Source organism: Stegodyphus dumicola, chromosome 4, assembly GCF_044657685.1.
Source record: "Stegodyphus dumicola isolate Sdum_Otavi_A_Nest chromosome 4, ASM4465768v1".
NCBI lineage: Eukaryota > Metazoa > Arthropoda > Arachnida > Araneae > Eresidae > Stegodyphus > Stegodyphus dumicola.
This window is the reverse complement of record NC_140771.1, coordinates 168,997,507-169,016,528: the sequence shown is the minus strand read 5'-3', so window position 1 is coordinate 169,016,528 and position 19,022 is coordinate 168,997,507. Positions and strand designations below refer to the sequence as shown.

Below are 19,022 nucleotides of genomic sequence, written 5' to 3'. Positions count from 1 at the left end.
ATGATTGTATTATGTTGTTTTTATCTTCCGGTTAAGGTTTTTATGCCTTTAGTAAATATGTATGCAGTATTTTTAGAATTATCAACAAGTGTTGTCTAAGTTGTCTAAGTGCCGCTAAGCCTTTTTTTATGGCGGCCATTGATGTTTACATTTGAAACAAAAGACTAGTGGATTTGTTGCCAATCTAGAGAAACTTAGCTTTGCAACAACAAAGATAACGCATTCATTTATTATTGCCAATTAAATCATGCTTAATCCTTTCTGGAATTGTTTCGAGGAAATAAGTGTTTAAGATTTACTTCGTAATTTTTAATATAGATATTTTGAGTTTTTATGTATTTTTGCCTTCTCGCGAAGTGAGAACTGAATTAATTAAATAAGAAATACTCAATCATCTGTGAAATACTGTTCTTTTTTGTTTTGTTTGCTTAATTTCTTTTATACATCATTCTAGCTTTATTATAGTATTTGAATAGAACATGTGGCAACGATTAGATAATTCTATTCTTTAAATGATATAAATTTTGTGCATTATGAGTTATAATATGAACGAAATATATAAATTAACTGTTATATAATTCTAATACTGTTAAGTGAATTTAGCGCCAGAGTGTTGCTATGGTAAACAAATACTAGAGTGAAATTTAAAGAATGTATTTATTCTATTGTGGTTTATGCGCTGTCGGCGAAGTAGATTTAATTCAATCCAATAAGTTTAAATGAAATGCAAGAAAAAATGCATATAATTTAATATTCCGTACAGTCATGTGGTCTACACATCAGATTTTTTTATATACATCTACAGGGTGAATTAAAAGTCTTTCATTGATTACAAAACTTTACTTCATGCAGATTATTAGACACATATAGAGTTTTTAAATACGGTAGCTGCAACTTTTTTTTTTTTTTTTAAATGAGTAGTCTAACTTAAGTAAATATCAACGCACACCACTTTTATAGCTTGGAGAAATTCAGATCAGAACAATTATTGCCACGTTTCCTTCAACATTTGGTCTATATTTGACATAAATTGTGTTACTCTGGCCTTCAAATTATCAATGTCATGAGCTTGTAAGAGAAAGACTCAGTTCTTGATATGCTGTCTGTCTGATTCACATCAGAATCTATCTTGCCATTTCTCGAAAAGGTCATCAGTGTAAAATTTTTATCCGAATTTCTGATGCTCTTGAAATTTGGAAGATTGCGTCCGTTGAACTTCTAAACCACTGTTGACGGGTGATTTAGTTTCATAACAGAGGAGCTAGGGGGGCTAGTTGTAAGAGGGGTAAGTAGTAATATGCACATTACGCAGTGGATTTTAAAATTTTGTTACCAGAATTTCTATTAACCCTGATTTTTATGACGGGACCAGCTATATAAGCACAGTTAAAGGTCCCGCCAAAACGAATAATGAGAGACTGCGCACACGTGCCTTGCCTTATCCAGTTTATTGGAAAAACATATTTTGTAAACTTTTGATTTAAAATAAGTTAATTGATCTTTTTGAAAAATGGTTTTAGCTTTTTAATCCAGTTTTAAGTCTTATAAATCATCAAAAATGTCCGAAAACATATGATGGGGCAAATTGTAACATGCTCCAAGATTTTGTTTCATGTAGTTACTCTCCTCTTTAAATGTCAACATGCAAAGTACTTTTTTCTGGTTAGTTTTCTTTTCCAAAATATAACAATTGATTTTTCAATTTCAAAGATTAGATCCCTCTTTAAGTTACCACGGAAGCAGGCTAACAGAGGCCGATGAAAAAGAAATGTCATCCTTACTGCTACACACGAAGAAACATTAGAAAACTAACACGAAGAGATACTTAAAAATAAAAAAAAAGAAGAGAAAATCAGTTAAAGGGTAGGGTTAAAGAAAAAAAATCCAAAAAAAAAAAAAGAAAAAGAGTTAAAATGGGTGAAGAAGAGTATTTTGAGCTCAGATACAGATTATGAAGTAGAAAAGTGGTTTTCCCCAACTTTAAATGCGTGAGAGGCAACAACCTATCATTTGTTTGTGTTACCTAAAATTCTGAAAAGTTATCGATATAGGTTAATTAATTTCATTTTGGTTTTACTATAAACGACTTGACATTATACAGTGTTACTACAAAATAGTATTAATCACAACAGTAAATTTTGAGGTAGTAGTAATGACTAACTACTACATCAAATAGTAATAATCATTAAATGATATAATAATCACCAAACGTTTTAAAGTAGTGTCGTTTTTACTGTTATTACTTACCTCAAGTCTATTCCCCGAGTCAGGAGTACACTCTTTTACTAGCAACATTTTTGCTTTCATCAATTTGAACAAACCCATCAGAAAATCCAATTACACCTACTTTCAAATACACACAGCTTTCTCTGCAAAACTTCTTCATATCCATGGCAGACTTTGAGACATCAATCTCAAAGATACGAAATTGCGGGCGGCTGGTTTCATACAGAAATCTATTCATGGAGTTCTGGAAAAAAGAAATCGATTTTGTGTGGGCCAACAGAGTTCTTACATGCCCTACTATGACTGGTTAAAAGGTGTTGTATAAAGACTTCATTTTGAAGACACATATATACCTCCAACCCATCTGAGATAATTGCAGGTCCCTGCTTTAGATTCCTCTTAATAATTTAGAGAATACGTTTTCTCATTGTTTCCTCAACAACTTTTGGGAAGAAAAAAAGCTATGTTATCTTTTCCAATATCTCCATACATCAAGGTAGCATTCAATCTTTTACTTATGGTTATACGTTCCGATATTGTTTCGTGTATTTCAACAATCACACCAAACCCAAATTTATACTACTTTCATATACACACACATTCCTATATACCCCTCTCTACAAAACTTCACACCATCCATGACCTATTTCTCCGAGACATTGATGAAATCATGTGTCGTCAGTTCCATGCAAAGATGTTTTAACGGAGCTTCACAAACCTTGAGTGTGCAAGTCTTATAAACAGGGGTTCCATACGATGATTACACTCTTATATTCCATACTATGACTGACCGAAAATTGTATAAAGCCTTCATGTTGAAGAAAATTTCACGCGTTTCAGTCGTATGAGACAACTATAGAACCATCCATTCTTAATATTTCTCTTAATAAATCAGAGAAGAGTTTTCAATTCTTTCTTCAAGAAGTTTGGTAGAAAAACCAGCCATATCTCTTTCAGTGCCTCCATGTAGCATAGTTCCAGCACTCTTTTCCCCCGTTGGTTTGTTTCCAGGACGTGCTTTCATCAATTTCAACATTCACACCAGAACTTTCAATCATACTGCTTCCAAGCATACTCTTCAAACCTTCATCCCATCCATGACTTCTTTCGGACTCGTTGATCTCAACAGAAATCAAATCATGTGTAGTCAGTTCCATGAAGAGATCTTTTAATGTAGCTCCACCAACCTTTAATAGAGTTCGTTTGAGCCCTACAAAGAGGGTTTTGAAATGCTATAGCGTAAAAGGTTTAAAGCTGAACATAGCCTTTATCTCAAAGACAATTACATGCTCTCCAGCCATCTGGCACGAGAGAAACATGCTTTATATTTTTCTTAATAATTTCGAAATGAACTTTATTCATTGTTTTTTAACAAGCTTTGAAAAACAACGGAACTTTTTCAGCGCCTTCATATAGATAGATAGCTTCCACTCTTTTAGTTCGGTTATATGTTTTTTCTTTCTGAATTCATTTTCTTGAACTTCAACATTAGTACCAGACCATCTAAGCATAGTACTTTCAGACACACACAGTCCTGATCATATCTGTCTGCAAAACTTCGTATCATCCGTGACGCATTTCTGTGGGATAGTAATCTCAAAAGAAATTAAATCATGAGTGGTCATTTCCATGCAGAGATCTTTTAATGGACTTCCAGAAATATTTAATCGAGTTTGTGTGAGCCTTACAAAACAGGGTTTATAAATGCCATACTCATAAAAGTGTATAAAACTTCATCTTGAAGACAATGGCATACCTTCGAGCCATCTGAAAGTATTACAGAATCCTGCTTGATATTTCTCTTAAACTATAGCCTCATAATGTTGCGTGAGAGACGCGATAAGTCGATCGGGTTAAAAGTAAATAATCTGTGAGAGGCATGGTACGTCGTTTGGGCTACACACGACAAACACTATTTTTATGGTCGCGTTCAGATGTGAAGATATATTTTCTTGAATATTAGATAATGTTGGAGATGTCTTCAAAAAGAATATTAAGCTTTGACAAGGGTAGTGAAAGTTCTGCTGACATTGTTATAATGATTTGATAGATATTTTAAATAGTAATAGTGACATTTTATTTCCTGTACTAAAATGCTGTAAGACACTGGTTAGTGAAGATGATACCGACTTAAAAGACCGTAATAATCATTAACAAACAAAGCTATAGTTTTTTAAAGAAAACTTGGAAATACACAGAGATTCCTGGAATAATAGTGGCCAACTTTCAGTCAGTCAAGTGAAAACAAAAGGAATTGGACATCTGGAACATAATATTTGACGATACGTTTTAGGAAAATATTGTCACGGAGGGAAAACGATACGCAAACTACACAGCAAACAATTTAAATATAACACTAAAAATAGACGAGACTTGGTTTCCTGTAGACTGTGATGAAACGAAAATTTTGCACTACGTATAATAATAGCTCAAGTTAAAAACTAGCGATTGTAACGTTCCTTTACTTGATTCAAGAAACTTCCTAGCATATTGTAGCTTAAAAATGAACACAAAGATTAAATATAAACAATAGAATTGCCTATTTGATTAAGTGAAACAGCAGTCAGTTTCAGTTTGGCAGTTCAGTAATATAATTGGCAGTTCAGCAATAGAGCTTTAACGTTTGGCAGTTCTGTAATATAACCGGCTACCATAACTTTTTCAGAAAAGCGTGTAATTTCTGGACATAACTGATGCTGGAGTTGTTTCCACTTTAAATGCTCAGCCAAATCGTGAAATGGCTAGACGTGTGAGAGACTCTGTTGGCGCTTATAGCACGAGCTCTTGCCACTCAAATTGTACGGCAAGGGATTTATAATTTCGAGAAGACCTTCATTCATTTTTCCTCTCTCAATAAGGTCGGGGGAAAAAGGCAGTCACACCTTTTTCGATGCCTCCATTTAGCCAAGTTCCATGGACTCTTTTCCTACTGTTATATATTTGGTTTCTGAACTGGCTTTCATCAATTTAAATAATCATGCCAGAATATCCAATCACAGAAGTTTCATACACACACATTCCTACACATCTCACTATCCGTAAAGTTCCGTCTCACCCACAATATTTCTCTGAAATTTAATTTCAAAAGAAATGAAATGATGGGTAGTGAGTTCCACGCAGAGATGAAGCTTCAGAAACCTTGAATCGAGTTTATGTGAGCTCTAGGAGTTCCAAAATTTCTTACAATGGCTTACTAAAAGGTGTATAAACCCTAATCTTCAAGATAATTACATGACTTCAAGCCATCTGAGACAATTACAGAATGATGTTTTATATTTCTCTTCGCAATCTTTAAAAGACCGTTTTCATTCTTTCTCCAACAAGTTACGTGGAAAACTAATCGTACCTCGCTCATTGCCTTCATTTTCATGCACTCGTTTCTCATAGCTATATTTCTACTTTTATCAATTTAAACAATCATACTAGAATATCCAATCCTACAACTATTGCACACACACATTCCTATATATGCCTCTCTCTGCAAAACTTCATGTCATTTATGACATATTTCTCCGAATGATCGCTTGAAAAGGAATGAAATCATTTAAAAACACGAGTGGTCAGTTTCATATTTAGATCTTTTAATGGAGCTTCACAAATTATTGCGTGAGTCCTATAAATAAGGCTCTCAAATGTCAAAATATGACTGGGTATAAGGTATGTAAAGCTTTATCTTGAAGGCATTTACATGCATTCCAGCCATCTGACAGAATTTAGAATCCTGTTTCATGTTTCTGTTAGTAAGTTCGGGAATCAATTTCTTCATTCTGACCACAAAAACTTTGGAAACGCTTTCGTACACACAGGTTTCATCTTCGCTTTTCCTAAAATTACATTTTTGCTCCCTGGATTAGCGCTTCCGTCAATTTAGAAATTCATACCAGAGCATTCAATCATACTACTTTCAAACATACACATGCTTCGCTGCAAAACTTCATTCCATACATGACATTTTTCTGAAATATCGATCTCAAAACGAGGGCACTGCAAAACAGCATTTTTAATGCCATACTATGATTGGCTGAAAGGTGTATAAAGACTTCAAGTGAAGACAGTTACAAGCCTCCCAACTCTCCAAGGTAATTATAAAACCAAGTTTTATATTTCGCTAAATAATTTTGAAAACAGTTTACCTCATTCTTTCTCAAGAAGTTTTTTTGGGCACAGACAGGTTAGATTTTTTTCATTGCTCCCGTATAATCAGGTATCTTTTACTCTCTTACTATCTGTCTGTCTTTTCTTTCCGAACTTGTTTTTGCCAGTTTCAAAGATCTAACCAAATGTGATTAGTTCAAGTCCCCTCAAAATGAAGATTAAAATTAATCTCTGAATGGGATAAAACTTTAGTGTATTAAGTATTATCTTGTCCTCGTTGTAAAAAACATTCATTCTTTTTTTATATGGAAAAACCTGCACAGAATATTTCAAAATTCAAATGCTATACTATAAACTATAATTTCTTCACAGCTAAATGTCATGGCTTTTAAGAATAATAAGATAACATATTCCCCTTAAATTTAGCTGATATGTTTTCAGGGTTAAATCTTTAAGTGTTTAACATGAATGAATTCAATCTGCCAACATTTATTAGCTGGTGTAATGTAAGTATACCCGTTCTGCTAGCATTAAGTATGTGATTTTTGAAACCTTTACAGAATTTTCTAAAATTTACATTTCAGTCTGAAGTTTTACAATGAATTATTAAAATATTTTATTACATGGCTTTCTAAATAACTGTATTGTGAAAAAATATACATCATGTGATAAAGTTTAATTTACAATTTTTTCTTAAAGAGTCCATTTTAAACAGCAGTCCATAAACTCAGTGCAAGTGAGCAGATGGTAAAAGTTTGAACATTATTGGGAAGCCAGCCAAAGTGTTAATACTGAGAAAAAGAGATTACAATGGACAAGAAAATTCTCCTTTTGCACTAACTAAAAATTTTTATTATCGAACTATAATACATAAGAACAAAAGAAACAGGGTGTATTATACACATGTTTATAATAGTTCTAATGTGTTCCTGACGAAAGAATAACAATATTGTTACCTAATAAACAGTCTCTCTAATAAAGAAAAGATTAAACTTTCTACCCAAAGTATTTTGTATAAAGTCTACTAGTATTTTACTTCATATCTGCAATAAAGTACTAGCCCAAAAGCTTTCACATAAAATGAAATATTTATTAACAAACAGGGTTTCAAATATCAAAAGCAATATATTAATCTCAGTATATGAAATATAATTTGAAGATGATTTAAAATTTTAAAATAGGATTTAAGAGAGAGTCATTTTGCTAAATTCTGCTTATTTTTGGAGATCAAATGAAAATACAAAAAGGTACAAGCAATGAAAATGATTTCAAAGCTATATTGAAGTTATAATTAATCAATTAATTAGTTTATTAGTCTGAATTTCTGCTATATTAATAAGGCAAGCACTATGTGTAAAACAGAAGAAAATCAAACCAATTCTTAAGCATTTAAGGCACAATGAATTAAAATTAAAAAATTATTTTCACAATGTCAAAATTTTCCAATAACATTTTAGAGGTGCGTTACTCTGTATTTTGGAGTTAATAAAGTTTTTTTTAGAGATCTGATTTTATAATCTTTATTGAAACAAATAAATGGAAAAAAATACCCTCTTAGCTGCATTACAGTAATTGCAAAGTTGAGCTACAGAAAAGAAAATAACTGGATTTCTCAGTTATATGCATTTTTTTACAGCTAATCACTAAACATAGCATATTTTAAATAATACAAACAAAGCAAAAATGAAATTTTTTAAAAAACTTTGCTGAAAGAGAAATTTATCCAAGATTAATGTTGACATTTTGGACCAGACAAAGTGACTTGGAACAACTGATCAGTTTGACTTGAGTCACATCCATTCTCAGTAAGCCCACCAGTGGGCAAGCGGTAATATCGCTGAACACTGGTAGTTCGGTCCGAGGTTCGAATCCCCTGAATGGGCTGGCTGCATGGGCGTTTTCGTTGTTTCCCCCATGTGTAACATGTATACAAGGCAGTTTCCCTTAGAAAGTCCTCCACGAAGGCATTCCTCCCCTTAGGCATATAGCCCTAGTGTGCTTTGCCGTATTCTCAATACACACACGCCCTTTTTGGTATAAAGGGCTCGTTTCAACTTACAAATCAGTGCTGCTTACTACAGTGGCAGATTATATTCCCAGTTTTATCTGATCGTCATGTATCGGTTGTGGAAGGATTCAACGGATTCGTCTGGAAACAATGTAAGGAAGGGGGTGCTGTAAGCAGCACAACTATGTACTCGGTCACATGGCTGGAGTTATAGTGCAGTTTCTGGTGAAAAAAACTTGTAAATTCTCAGTAACCCTCCATATTCTCTTGATTTGAAGCCAAGTGAGAGTTTTAATTCCTCAAAATAAAAACTTCACATGAAAAGTGAAGGCTATAACGACGTAACCGACATTCGATCCACAGTGACACGCATATTGAATAATGTTTTTTCTGACAGTTTGATATTGTTGTATGAACGTTCAATGCATTATCCTCAAGTGTGCGTGGGGGGGGGCTATGTAGAACACCTGAAGCATTAAAACCTTCATATTAAGTTCAATAAATTCTTGTTGTGCTTTGGAAGTCTGTATTATAGTCTCAATATCTAGAGTTTATCATCATGAAACTCAAAATTTGTTAAAGCTTCAAGGTAACGAAGTTAGTTCCTGGAAAAAAATGGATATATCTAAAAGTACTTACTGCATTACCGACTGCAAGACCCAAAGTCGTTATGAGCCAGAAGGAGTTCAAAACGAGGGCAGTGATAACAATTTCAAATAGATCTGGGGGAAAAAAAAAGTCATTTTTTAAATCTTGCATAGCAAAAATAAATAAATGTTTTAACAAATAGCGTTCAAACAGTTTATTAGAAAAAAAGTTTAATAACATACGTTAAATGCAATACCATGAAAATCAATGGTGTTCCAAAAAGCAATATAATGAAGAACAAGAGATATATATGAAAGTCATATTTACTGGACAAATAATGTACAACAGTGGTCTCAAACTCAAACAGCACGTATGCCGAATGCAAAATCTAAAACGGGCCGGAATCAAAAAGAAGTTTTTTTTTTTTTTTTTTGGCAAAAATAAAATTTGTATCAAATTGAAAATTTTTTAAAATGTATTTGTCAAAACGCACATAAACAGTAATAACAATGAAGTAAAGAAAAATTAAAATTTATGCTTATTTTTTGTCTGAAATTTAGAGGTTGGTATCTACAAGACTGTTTGTTTGTTACCTTTGTAAATAAAACGTACTGGCAGCTAAACATTAAATTTTCAAACTGAAATTTATTCAAATAATTTTAATATATTGAATTAAACACTAAATAAATTACTTAAACTAAAAATAAAATTACGTAAACTTCCCAAAAGGGGGAAAACATTTCAGAAAAAATAACCTCTTTTCTTTCTTTTTTTATTTATTACATTTTTTCTTTGACGCGTACAGAAAAAGCGCATATTAGTATGTAAATAACTGTAAACAACTTTATCGTTTGTTGTAATTTTTAGATACAACATGTCGATTTTGATACCGTTTGTAACCTTGGAGAAAAACAACTAGAAAATATCTTAAGTCACGAATTATAGGTGCTCATAAGAGAGATTGTTCTCTTATTAATTTCCAGTTACCGAGGGGGAGGGAAGAAACCGTTTACATGTAAATGCACTTGAAAATAAAGCAATTATTCTTATCGCGAAAATTCGTAACGAGGAGCATTTATCTTTTGACAAGTACGAATATATGTTAATCAAATTTGTGTCTTCAAATATTTTAATAAGATTTATATCATAGTGTAAATTAATTAGCTCGATTTTTAGACTTTTTTGAGCGTTACACTTACGTCCGTTTTTGGTAATGAAAATAATGTAAAATTGCACTCCAAATCATTAAAATCATAAATATTTCTTCAAATGCTTGTAAAAGTAATGTTAATTAATTTATGGAAAATGTATTCGCAGGCCATGTAAAATTGCTTCGACATCTGGAAATAACTGCTGAGAAATGCTCCGACATTGAAAGAAAGAAGATTTGAATATGTGCTTGAGGTATTAGTATATGCTGTTTCCACAGGATGCCTAAGTTTTTCTGGCGTAGCCGGAAGTCATATATTCTGTACCACTTGTTTGAAAATCATCGACTAAATAGACTTGCTAAACGACATAATAGAGCAACGCCTAAGCCAAGGTAGCATTTCTCAAAACGTCACAGCCTGTATAAGCTAGTTACAGTTCTTCATCTGTCAAACCCAGAAACTTGCTTATATGAGTACTTTTTCCTCTTCCGACAAGTCATACTGAAGGTTACTATTCAAACTATTTTATGCAGCTGGCCACGCAAGCTTTGACAATTTATATAACTAAATAATGAATGATCTGTGTTATATTTCTCCTATTGTGAAAAAATGGCAACATCTTAGAAACACCCAATTTTGAACACACGTAGTCTTCCACCCTAACGAAGGCCGAATTTCGAATTTTTTCTATTTATTTCGTACTTTGTGGGAATTTAAGAAGTTTCTGAATTAAAATTCATCGATTTGAAAGCTGTGCTGTCACTCGGGAAAGCATAAGATATTCATCTTCAAATTTAAGCACAAAACTCGGCGATGTATAATAAATAACTTGAAGAACTTACATTAAAAGAAATATTTAATAAAACAAACATCTATTCAGCCTTTTTTTTTAACAAATTGATTCTCTGAAAGATCATAAATGCTTCATCATAAATGTTTCATTGTTTTAATTACATAATTTCTGCGCCTCATCTTACTAGATCACTACATCTTACAAGATACAACTAAACTGGTGATCTAGAATCCAGAATCACCGAAGTGCGAATGATTCTGGATCTCGGACTATGTAAATCCGCAGTCTTTTTAAGGTACTATTCTTCATCTGTCAAACCCAAATACTCGCTTGAATTACTACCTCCACCCCATCGACAACGCATGGTAAAAGTTTCTTCCATTGCAAAACGGAACAGGACAAAAACACGCAAATCCGGAATTAAACAGCTACTGTTCTTTCTTTTTATAAATCATCTAGGCGGCGTTATTAGCGCACATGATTTTCACTTGCGCTCAGATGCTACTCATTAACATGTCTTAATCGCCGTCTACGCATGCCGCAAATTTCAAACCCGTTGGATGATTCTATCATAATTTTGCATTTTGGATGGCCAGCAATGCATTTTGTTGGATTAGTACTTATAGTTAACAGACTACAAGAAAGTTAAGATTCTCAACCAGCAAGTCCAAATCGCTTCATGGCAAGGGTTACTAAAGCAGGGCAGCAATACTTTCATAATCATGGAGAACACTTCCAAGACTTTGAATTAAAGAAGTAAGGCCTGCTTTGAGAATCTAAGACACTGACGTACTTAAATGTGTTCAACTGCATTTACTGTTGTATGCAATAAATGCGATATTTTACTTTGTAAATGGGCAACTTCAATGCCCTACTCTCAATGTAATGCTGTCATTTTTTTTTGACATTTTTGAATCAAAGTGTAGAGAAACTTTTGCAGCACAATATAGACTAAGAAGAGGCTGGTTTACAGGTAAATTTATAACAAATAGCAATTTATAACAAATAATAATTTATACAAATATTATCAGGTTCAATGTTCCGTCTTAACTTCTTCGGGAACATGCAAGGACCTGACTCGGAACAGAGAGCTTACTAAAGCTATGTTCAATAACTGTGGGAAGTAGACAGGATACACAAGAAGGGTATACAAAACCCTTTATTTTTCTCTATTTACAATAATTTCCGTACTTCGGAATACAAAGACCCACTACTCGTGGTCTAAACGTAAGAATATAAAAATATAACTAAACTCTAATTTAACTTTAAAATAATAAACGTGGAAGATTGGCCTTATATTAACAGGAAGCCGTATGTAGTATAGAGAACTGCTAACACTACAATACGTTTAAAGTTATCAAGAGGATTAAACCTCTGGCCTGGAAGGCAACCAGCAACTGAGTACAACTTCTAAGGTAAACGGCCTGCTTCGACTAACTGCTTCCTCTCTCGCTTGGCAAAAAGCCACAACTTAAGTACTTGGCGTTCGCCAGACAAATTTTGCATAAATACGTTAACGCTTATAATTCTGGCCGGAAGTAGAAAATAAGAAGTGATAGTAAAGATTTAAAATAAAATAAACGTTAGTAAAACTTAAGATCCTTACAATATAACAAACAAATATAATTTATAACAAATATAACAAACAAATATAATTTATGACAAATAACGCTTCCAAAGTATTCACATGACAGGAAACATTTTAGTAAGTAAACAAAATAAACAGTTTAAGTAAGAACAGGACTTACGTTCTTGACAAACAGCAGAATTACTCTGAAGTGTGTACCGTAGAGTGTCCCAATGAGTACCATGTTCTTGATTGTAGTCTTGCGTACTTGGCACGGGCGTCGTGGTGTAGTCTTCTGAAGCGTTTTGTGAAGTGACAGACTTGTTGATGGTACAGTTGTTATCGTCGATATCCGTGTGTGACATGACGACAATGACTAGAATGTTCCATGATAGGCCAAGGATGCTTTCCAACTGAAAGGAGGAAAATATTCATATTTTAATAGCAAAACAATAAGTAGTTAGTTAGGAAGTTACAAAACCCTTTTAAGAAATTCTTCAGGACACTATACTGTTTACAGCTACCGATATCTAGGCATAAAAGAACGATTAAAGGGTGCCAGAAATATATTTGAAATGAATATAGTGTATTAGTGCATACATTAGAGGAAACTGGTGAGTGGTATATCAAACCTAAAACTTCATTTTTTCATTTCAAATAAGATCCGCATACTTGAGCTCGTGTAAGAAAATATGGCGCCCCTAAATATACAACAGGAAACTGCAGCATGGGCGATTGCTTATGAGAATGATCGTGAGGCTGTGATACTGTCAAACACTAAGATGCGATTTCAATATAGAAATCTTATTGTCGATTATAGTAATTCGAGAAAAATGGCCGTTCACAACGGGAAATATCCAGAGGGATCACTATCTCATGACACCATTTCATTACCCCTAGTCATAATATTTCAGTCACAAAACAAAATGTCATAAAAAGTGTAGCCATATTTTGAAGTTGCCCTATAATATTAATGCATGAAAGTCTATACTAATAAGCGTGGGACCGGGAGGGGGAGAATTCAAATAATTCTGCACCGATATACGCAATATATGGCGTACATATGAAGAACTTTTTATAAACTGAGGTAGTATTGTTATGTTCGTTCGTAATACTGCCTATTTAATGCACTGTATTTCAAATTATATCAGTTACACACTTTATTAAAGATTATTATTAAGATTTCGTTATTAAGAAGTCTACAAAAAATTTGAAAAGATGTTTCTAAATGGTAACAAGCCTTGCGTTCGTAGTTACGGTAATAGTGCAAAAATCTCCTTCGGCTATCTTGAGGATGCTATTCATGATCACCCCGTATATCCTCAAAACATCTCGGAATATCTCCTGATCTCCCAAATGCATCCTTCCGATAACTAAATGTCATATATCCCCAGGACCACCTTTTTAGAACTCCACGAAGACGTATGAGGATTTTGTGAAGAAATGAAAGTCTCACTTACTACCTCTCAGGGATATCCTAAGAATCTCCTCTTCTGGTCATCGTAACGGTAAGGCATGTTGTGAGGATTTATGATGTACTTATTTACTATAGACCGGGCATATCCTCAGATTACTTCTCAAACGGTCATTACGAGACAATTAGGAATATCGTGAGGATTTACAATGTTTTATTTATTGTATCTCATAGATATCCTTAATGTCCTACAAAGCACGTAAATTTTATACTTTTTACAATTTGAATTTCAATTTATTCAATAATTTTTAAATAGATCCAAAAGTGTGGAAGGAACTTAAAATGAATCCTTAAAGCAATGCGATTGGTTTGGCTTGGCTTATTTAATTATAGCAAAGCATGCAAGTGCTACTAGCCTAAGGGAAGGGCAAGAATTGCTAAGGGAAACGGGCTCTAATCTATGTTGCATATGAAGAAAACCACGAAAATGCGAGAGCAGGCAGCCCGTTTGCCTGGAATTGAACCCAGGGCAAACTACTAGTATTCAACTCTCGTCCACTCAGCCACGGGTGAACTTTAATGCAATGTAAGAATACGCATTAAGCTCACATAAGAATATTTTGCCTTTTAAAAGTTATTATTTAAAGTAATGTTGGGTTGAAACCTTTGAGAAACTACTATTTTCGTGCCATAAACGACTTTGTGTAAGAAGCTACTCATTTATTCTTGAATAGCACATTAATTTACAAATCATTTTTCGTACAATGACGCTGATCTAAACAGAATACTTAATAATCAAGAAAGTAAGCTTTATTAGCGTTAACTGATTGAAGTAGTTTCAGTGCATTTGGGAGATGACAGAATTTTTCCCTTTTTCTTAGAGACAAAAATCGAAATGTCTTCCTGAACGTGTTTTCCGTCGGTCGTGCTTTGAAACAAATTAGGTTATTTGAATATTGTAAAGTACCAGGGCTATCTGCCTAAGAGGAAGAATGCCTTTGTGGCGAGCTTTTTAAGAGAAACTGTCTAGTATTCACATTTTTACACACAAGGGAAAGCCATGAAAACTAACCATGCAGCCCCTTCGTTCTCCTGAACATAAACCTGGGTCGAAATTTCAGTATCCAGCAGCCTTAACCGACTTGGTAACAGGTCAGGCGATGATTTGGAACACATACTACCAATAGTTGGTATAATGCTGACTTAACGGATACAAATCTGTTTTGCAAGGCACTTTTGTCAACTGAAAAATAAATGAAATGTTTTAGGCATCATCGGGGCCATCGGGGCCAAGCAGACAAGATCACTGAACACTGGTAGTTCGAATTCGGCTCACGTCCTGGTGAATGGGCTGGCTGCACTGGTGTTTTCGTCGTTTTTTCCATGTGTAACGAGATTCATGAGTCAAACTTCCCTATGAGTTAATTTTCCTTAGAACTTTTCGAAGGCATCCTTTTCCTTAAATAAATAACTCTCGTCTGCTTTATGTCAGTATATTAACCAATATAAATTAACTTTATCTTACTTCAGGCACCGTCGCTGGATTTGATCTGGAGGGAAATTATCAGTATTCAGAGGTTTTATTCACTCAGTTACTCATAAGCAATCATACCATAGGAGTCTGTATAGAATATTTGATAGTAAAAACTTCGCTAAATGGAGAAAAGAATGCTATATTAATATGAAGATCTTTAAAACCTCCATTTTGTACCGTATAATGGTAAGACCTTCTGTTAGGCAGAATTTTTTTCATGCATTACTTAGTCCCGGGCTTTTAAAATTTAAAATTTTAATGAGGGACATTCAATTTTTACATTTAAGGACCTTTCTATTGTTAACAAATCAATACTACGAAAGTCGGAAAATTTTTTATGGTTACTTTGAGAATTACCCCACTATCTTTTTTTTTTTTTTTTTGTAATAAGGACCAAAACTGCAGTTCTTGTTAGTTTTTTTTTTCTTATTTTGTTTTTCTATGCGTCCTATATTTGGTTTTCACCCTCGCACTTTATTTTTTAACTTCAGATAGGACAGTAGATTTTAAAATTTCAGATAGTAGATCTTCTAATGGGCAATGTAAAAGTTGCAGCACTTTTGATTTCGTTTGTTTATTTTCGTTAATTGATTACGGCAAAGCACTCGAGGGCTACCTGCCTAATGGGAGGGATGCCTTCGTGGAGGATTTTCTAAGAGAAACTGGCTCGTATATACGTTATACACGGAAAAAACTACGAAAACGCCTATGCAGCCAGCTCGATCGCAGGATTCGAACCCCGGACTGAACTAATAGTGTTCAGTGACGTTACCGCTCGGCCGCTGGTGGGCTAAGGTCCTTTCGAAGGCTTTGGCAAGCAATCTGGATATTTAGACATAGAAAACATTTATGCTATGTTTCTGCCGCTTAACGTAAAAAGCCGCATCCAACCAATGGACGAAGGAGTTACCTCGAATGTAAAGATGAACTATCTACCCTTTCACCTTTCTTTCTACCTTACATCAATGTGTAAACTTCTACGTCAATGTGTAAGGCAGGTGTCCATGATTTTCAGAAACAATTTACACTGAAAGACGTGACTTTACTTTGTCTCTGGCCTGGGAAGATGTAATGAACAATATGTTACGTTGCTGTTGGCGTAAATTATGGCCTATAATCATATTTGTATGTGACGAGTCGAGTGGCGAAGATACTGTTGGTTTTAAAATACGTTCGGCGTCTGTGGCTGATATCTTGGATTTTGTTATATATACGAAGAAGATTAGTATTAGTGAAGCAGATTTGGTTGGAAGTAGACAATTCTGCTTCCATCACGTTCTGCCAAGATGACGATGAAATAATCGGAGCGTTTACTGAAAAAGGGGTATCATTTTAAAATGTTCTTTGACATTTTTCGGGAAAAATAAAATAGTGTGTGTGTTTAATTTTAAATTTGTATAATTTTCGATACTATTTAATTGCAATTGATGTATGCGGGGGGGGAGGAGGAGGAGGAGGAGAAACCGACGGATTTCGAGTGCTGGAATATTTACAGATGACATTACAAAACATGAACAATTAAAGTTCTAGTGATATATATACAGCTATCGGAAAAATTTTCTTTCCAGAATCGGGGAGGTCCCTTGATGCCGATTAAAAGGGATTCTACAATACTCGGCAGGTCGGATTCCAATCTTAGAAATAAAACGCTTTGTGACCCGTGTTTAGTTAAGTTGAACACTATTGCTTCTAATGTTAAAAAGACTCGATGAGTTTTAAAAGACAGTAACAAATTATTCACAGCTGGTATCACTAGCTTGTTGCCATTCTGACGGAAAACAAAATCGCAACCACGTGCAAAAACGACTTAGTGTTTTGAACTATACCTTCACCTCATTTAAAGTCACGTCGATTAGGTGAAGCAGCCTCAACGAAATGTATTATCTCGCTTACATACAAAATATTTTTCTACTTTCAGTCCACTAATTATTTAACAAGATTTAACTGAATGCTTATGTTATATATATATTATTATTTTTTTTAGCCATTGGTATGTCGCTATTTGAACAAATGAGGAAAATTCGTGAAGCATTTCAACGGTTCGCTTTGTTGAGATTTTTCTGGAAAACACGGATGATGATTCACATCAGTAAAGCAAAATCCAGATAAGCATAAATCACTGATGGCCATTTCTCGTCAGCAAACAACGTCCGCACATTTTTGCTCCAGATCGCATTCCGCACTTTGCCCCGGACACCGATCTCTCCCTCTGTAAGCCCCAGATAAGTTGAAAAGGAAGCAGGTCTCATATTTCCCTTATCTACGCATACACAAGTGACAAAAGTGATAAAATTGTTGACATTTCTGCCTGAAACACCTCTAGTGGATGACGTTTAAGCAAAAATTCATTTAGCATTTAATTGTGCTGCAAAATAAATTAAATTTTCAGTCGTCCCCATTTTGTTTTTGACATTCGGCATGCCTTTGGCAAATAATGTTGTCCAAGCACATTTTTGCATTGCTATTTTATGTTCATTACAGCATGCCAGCGTAATATTCGCGACTTAAAAAGTTTTGCCATTTGAGGGGATATAAGATCATTCGGCTCTTTTCCGTTTTAAGTCAACATGGCCGTAAAAGTTTTCCGAACATAAGAAATACGCCGTTTAAGTTAGTTATTTCGATAAACAAAAAACTAAATGAGAATGACATACTTTAAAAGATTTTTGTTGACAATACGTTTTTTGGAAACAAGAACACAGTTATAGGCAACAATATCAACTAAGATTTGTTCAAACGGGGTTTTACCTTTATGTATGCCTTTTTAGACGCATTCAGATAAGTAAGAAAGAAAGACTAGTTACACAATATCAAGTTGCCCCACGTACCTTTCGAAAGAAAATTATTTGGCGCGTATTATCTTATAACGGAAAAAATCCGATCATTAATTTACATCTAAAACTACGTAATAGCAAAATATTACGTTATTTGGATTATAGCAAAACACAAGGGCTACAGGAAGGATGGTTTTCATCGACGACCTGAAGGAAATTGGTTTGTAGTATCCACATTACATATGGAAAGAACTCCAATGCAAGCAGCACCTTTCTCTGGGAGTTGAACCCGGGTCAAACTACCAGCGTTCATTTATCTTACTGCTCGGCCGTTGCTGTTCTACTTAACAAAGTGAACGATTTAAAAATAATAAATGCATTTATCTACAGTTTAAATCTTTAATATTTTAAATTAGCTGAGTTGTTACGTTTAAAGCCAGTTAAAATTTAGAATATATCCCATTGATAATTTTTATGAATGTTTGCAACATTATTATAAGCAGTGGAAGATATATATATATATACTTCAGTGTATTAATTACTGTGGTAAAGAATCTTCCTTGCCCTATCCAGTAAAGAAAAAAAATCGTTAAAATCGCAACAGCACAACTTGGTTTCAAGGCGATTTTTGTGCAACTGAAATTCAGTTAAAAATAATCTGAAAGGTTTCAGATTTTTAACGGTTTCCCAAAAGGGTTTGTTAAAGTTTTTTTACGTTCTCGCTGAGCTCGCAGTCTACTGCCTGCTGCTGCACTCGCTCCTGCTGACCCAACTGGTTTGTCTTTTTAGCTTCATTATTAAGCATTTTCTTCACACGTAACGCCATATGCAATTCAACAGCAAAATCTAAAAAAATATTTAATTTAACAACA

The 19,022-nt window shown here is 34.0% G+C and overlaps 1 protein-coding gene across 1 annotated transcript in view; it reads right to left on the bottom strand.

The window, feature by feature from the left end:
- The window catches only part of LOC118199495 (uncharacterized), a 99,962-nt gene that overhangs the window by 18,776 nt on the left and 62,164 nt on the right, over positions 1-19,022 (bottom strand). Inside the window, exons 2-3 of the mRNA XM_035371376.2 lie at positions 12,610-12,841; positions 8,969-9,051 (exon numbers count right to left, since the gene is read on the bottom strand). Of these exons, the coding sequence (XP_035227267.2) occupies positions 8,969-9,051; positions 12,610-12,841 (315 nt within the window). The remainder of the gene's footprint in view (positions 1-8,968; positions 9,052-12,609; positions 12,842-19,022) is intronic.